This window comes from Pygoscelis adeliae, unplaced genomic scaffold (genome assembly GCF_000699105.1).
Source record: "Pygoscelis adeliae isolate BGI_AS28 unplaced genomic scaffold, ASM69910v1 Scaffold304, whole genome shotgun sequence".
Classification (NCBI taxonomy): domain Eukaryota; kingdom Metazoa; phylum Chordata; class Aves; order Sphenisciformes; family Spheniscidae; genus Pygoscelis; species Pygoscelis adeliae.
The window spans coordinates 782376-787438 of NW_008824558.1; the positions used below are offsets into that span (position 1 = coordinate 782376).

Below are 5063 nucleotides of genomic sequence, written 5' to 3' on the forward strand. Positions count from 1 at the left end.
CAAAACCACAACAAACTGAAGATCATGTAAAAAACCTAAATGAATCGGAGTCCTTACAGAAAAGAGGAGTGACAAGTAGGGGAGCACAAACTTCAAATGCCTAAGGGGAAGAGCCTACCTGGAGGATGTGAGCTGGGAGGAAAACTGCTGTTTGAGCTCCTGAGAAGGTCAAACCTGTGGTCTGTGCTGTTCCCAGCAGGACACTCAGGGCTTCAGCAACTTTGTAGATATTCAGTCCTGTGAACACAGAGACATAAATGCTTGAGTAAAAAATGTGTGTGGGTGCTATGAGATCTTGCTGGTGATGTTTCTGAGGTTGCTCTATCGCTACTGAAAGGCTGTGAAAGTTGGGGAGGACCAGAGAAAGGCAAATATCATACTCGTCTTCAGAAAGGGCAAGAAATCTTGGGAACTACAGGCTGATCAGACTCATTTTGGTCCCTCGGAAAACCATGGAGCTATTCTTCCTGGAAGAATTAAGTTTTGACCCCACTTTGAGCAGGCAGTTGGCTTTGTCACCTCCCAAAATCTGTCCCAACCTCAGTGATTCTGTGATTCTATGGAATGTACTTATACAGAGGTTTTCAAAATCCAGTATACAGCAATAGGCCCAAGACTGGCTTGCTCAGTCACTCTGTAGGTAAATCACTTTTATTTATACCGTGTGAAAAGTGTAAGCTAAAACAAATATTTTTTTTTTAATTTAAAGAGTCTGTAATTCTTCTGTATGCACAGAATCTCTCAGACTTCTCCCAAGAGTTGGGTAATCATCATTAGCCTTGTTTTGCACTTGACCTAATCAAGTATTGACATTTAAAACTACGTAACAGACACAAAGGTCTAGTGGGAGACTTGAGTACAGAGAACATCATACATAAACCTGCCACAAACTTCCTTGTCTCTAGTAATTGTCTCTTGACTGCTCTAAATCATTATCTGTTCCATTAATAATCACTGCTTTTTGGTTTTCTGAGTCCATTACAGTCCCTTCCCCTTCTCTGAGAAAACTCTTACCAGGACTGAGAAGTACTTTTTCATTGGATTGATTCCTTTTAAGCTGCACATATATCATTTGGGATCTAAATGCTTGGTTAGCACAGGAAGTGATCTGATCAGTACAGCCTTTTTGAAAGTGAGAGTTTCTGCTCAAACATGCAGCAGAGTCAGAATGTACAAACAAAATACTAATGTGCAAGAGAAATAAATGGAAAAATGATTCCATATTATTTGGTGTAAAACATCACTGGTGCATTGTGTTGTTGTCAGCTCTTTAAAAGAAAGAGGTTCAGAGATAGGGGAACTAATAAATAACAGGTTCATAATATGGGAAGATTAAAAAACCCAGGAGTATTTACTTATGTCATGTCTCAGTTAAGAGGAAATACAGAATATAAGGAATGGCACAAAAAGACAAGTCTCTCATTTATCATTTGGGGATAGAGAAGTAAAGTGCAACAGAAGGACAGAAAATATAAAATTTATAAAAGGAAACTCTTTGGTTTCATTGCTACTATATATTGAAGCCAAGAGCTTTGAAAGATTCAAAAAGCATTAGAGATTTATATGGAGAATGAGAACATCCACACTTACTTTAGATTAAAAGCTCCTGGAATATAAGCCGTTATGTTCCAGGACATTAGACAACCTATAAAACAAGAGGATTTAAAACAGAAGTTTTCCCTCTGAGCAGGATATTGTGTTTGTCCACTCAGTTCTTTGGCTTCTTCCTCTGGAACATCTAGTACTGGGAACTCAAACCCTGATGCTAAACTCATAGTTCTTATGCTGCTGGATTTAGGCAAAAGTATGTAAGCTAAGCATTTCTTCTTCCTGCCTAGATGTAATGTCTGTTCTATCACCTAAAAAAGGACAGGTAACTAGACTGACTAGATCTTTGACTGACTTTATTGAAACCTAGAATTGCTGGCATTTCTTTTATACGTTCTTTTATATGTTTTATGTATTCTATATATATTCTTTTAATTGTTTCATATTTCCTTATAAAACAGCATCAGTGCTCTCGGATGATACTACCACGTCCTACTCCAGTTGTTACTGCCCCGTAGCAGAACTGGCAAAACCATGTCAGTACCTCAGACAATATGCTAGTGAAAACCCACTTGTAGTTTCAGTGACACACCAGATGATGAACTAGAGTGGCTTGGCTATGGGCTAACATCTTGTTTTGCTAACTCTGCTAGAGAAGGTGACAGAGGGGTAGGGCTGGATATACAAAGTGATAATTTCATGATCTGCCACAGAAGGATGCATCAGAGCTCACCTGCAGGAACCGAGTGTCTCAATAGATAGAGATAGAAACTTTGAGCAGCCAAGTGCAAAAAGGCTCTCCAGTGTATATTGTTAACCTTAAATCATGAACAAAGGACTAGAAAAATGTGATGCCAGAATGTATTACGTATAAGGGAGATTTATAACAAGGCTATTGAATCAAGTCCTATCTTTTGATTCAGGACAGCTTGCTAGCCAGTGTCTCACTGTATGCTTTGTTTTATTTAGTTGCAGATCTGGGACACAGCTGGCCAGGAGAGATTCCGAACTATCACACAGAGTTATTACCGCAGCGCCAATGGAGCAATCCTAGCCTATGATATCAGCAAGAGAGGCTCTTTCCTGTCCATTCCTCGCTGGATCGAGGATGTGAGAAAGTATGCGGGTTCCAACATAGTACAGTTACTGATTGGTGAGTTAAAAGTATTAATACCAAAGGCTACAAGTTACTGTACAATGTAATTAGTTGCAATACTTCTTTATGATCGTTAGAAGTTTTATTTTTGGTTGAAGTTGAGATGTATGTAGTAGCTCTGATTGGAAATTTTCCCTTTTTTTTTTAATTAGAAAGTGCTGATTCATCAAAACAGAAATGTTTTGCTTTGATTAACTTCTGTTAAAAAGTAGCCAGCTTTGTATCAGAAGCCAGCTTTGAATCCTTTGCATCCCACTTAATGGAGAACTGGGTACCCAAGATTTCTAGGTTCTGAGGCACAGCTGCTGTGGAGCTGTTCTTGTGATAAGGATCATAAGGTTTCCAGGGCCCAAAGAAGCACCATCATACCAAGTCGACATGTTTTGGCGAACTGGAACACTCACATACTTCAGCAGATGGGGGATTTCAGAAGGACTTCGGGGCAATCAGAGTTTGTCAGTTATCTGCTAGAAGTTCTGCTTCCCAGTCCCAGTGTTTCTGACTCAGACGCAGCTCTTGGGGCTTACAGACCTGCTAATACAACATCAGTAGTATTCTAGATTTCCCTAGGAACCAGCAGACTGCTGTTGTTTTCACAAAACGGTTTTAGCTTTCATTTCTAGCCCATTTTTCTTCTGTTAAGGTCTACAGCCACCACTCTTCAGTTATTGACTTCTCCTGTTCTATGAGTCATACAGAAATACAGGTTGGAAGGGGCTTAGGAGATTATCTAGTCCAACCTCCTCCTCAAAGCGAGGATAATGTCACGTTGGTCAGGGCCTTTTCAGTCAAATTTTGAAAATCTCCAAGAATGGAAATTCTGCAGCTTCCCTGGGCAACCTGAGAACCTCCTGCTAAATACTTACTCTGACATAAACAGTCATTATAAATTACTCTGTTGTTTCTTTTTCTTCCAGGAAACAAGTCTGACCTAAGTGACCTTCGAGAGGTTCAGCTGGAAGAAGCTCAGAATCTGGCTGAACACTACGATAATATCATCTGTGCCATAGAGACCTCTGCGAAAGACTCCAGCAATGTGGAGGAGGCTTTTGTGAAGATGGCTACAGAGCTCATGATGAGGCATGGAGGCCCTATGTTCAGTGAGAAGAATACTGACAGCATCAAGCTTGACAGCAAAGACGTTGTAGAAGGCTGGGGGTGTGGTTGCTGATATGAGCTAGGTGATATCCCTAACTTTACTGGAATTTAGATGGTGCTTCACCCCAATGCTGAGTAGCACGGTAGCCATATTCTTCTCCTCCTGTGAAACCAGCGATTTTGTAGAAGTTAGACACAATCCTGTTTGCTTTGGTGTCTTATTTTTAAAAAGGGACTCAAGAGAGGTAGTCCTAAAAGTCAAGCCCTCTGAAAAACTTACTCAAAATTTGTCCCCACCATTTTCTTTTGTGTAACCTTCATACAAGTTACAAAAGTGGAGGAAACAACTTTGAACTGGTGGTGTGGGGTGGGGAGACAGATGGATGGGGAAAAGACTGATGCACACCCAAAGTTCTGAAGCATTTAGCAGACTGTTGGCAAAGGAGGTAATTTTTGGAATAGGCAATCTTGACAGTGTCTCTTTAAATCATCAGCACTCCACCAATGACCAGAAAGTGACAGTGTCTTTGATAAAGGTATTTCAAGTGTCAGAATACCCAGCATTTTGATTACAGGACCAAATAGCAGTCACCTGTCCTAAGGCATATGGATTGCTTGTTAGTATTGGAAGAGGCCCAGGTGAGGAAGCCTTCTCTCAGGTTTTGTTATAATTTTTTTAAGTTGTTATTTTAACAAAACGCAACATCAGCCTGAGCAGTATCACATGACTTGCTGTCAAGCACAATTGGACCAGTGTAGTTATTTTAAATACAGCCTTGAGGAGGGGGTAGATGCATTTCACTTGTTATTGTTTGCACAGTGATAGCTCCCTTTTCCAAGTGGGTATCATTGAGTTTTTGCCCTCAGGTCTCTTTATTTCATTCTGTAACTCAAGACCTGCACCACTGGAAACAGGAACTGGAGAAACCTTGAACTGACTGGTAGCCATGATCTCCTGCCATGTGCCTAATGGTCATATACAGGGTTAATTCTCGTCATACATTTGACATGTTACCAGAGTGTTTATTGCTTAAGTGGCATAAGTGGATTTGGGTTTTTTGTGGGGGTTTTTTTTTAACCATCTCTTGAAATACAGTCTGGGCATATAATGGGCAAGAAGACCTCAGCTGAAAACTGCATGCATTGCACTTCTTGGTTGTAAGAAACCAGCGTCTTTTCAAGTGATTCCCTCCCAACTTTGTACTCAACTGCTTCCCTCTCCCTATCAGAAGTTCCCCATTGCTTTTAATTCCTTTAAAAC

At 40.4% G+C, this 5063-nt stretch overlaps 1 protein-coding gene across 1 annotated transcript; it reads left to right on the forward strand.

The window, feature by feature from the left end:
• Window positions 1–1843: 1843 nt before the first annotated feature.
• On the forward strand, window positions 1844–5057 carry RAB43 (RAB43, member RAS oncogene family). Its single transcript, XM_009322008.1, has 3 exons — window positions 1844–1873; window positions 2518–2701; window positions 3622–5057. Exons 1-3 carry the CDS (start codon window positions 1844–1846, stop codon window positions 3873–3875), a joined length of 468 nt encoding a protein of 155 aa, XP_009320283.1. The 3' UTR covers window positions 3876–5057.
• The last annotated feature ends 6 nt before the right edge of the window (window positions 5058–5063 follow it).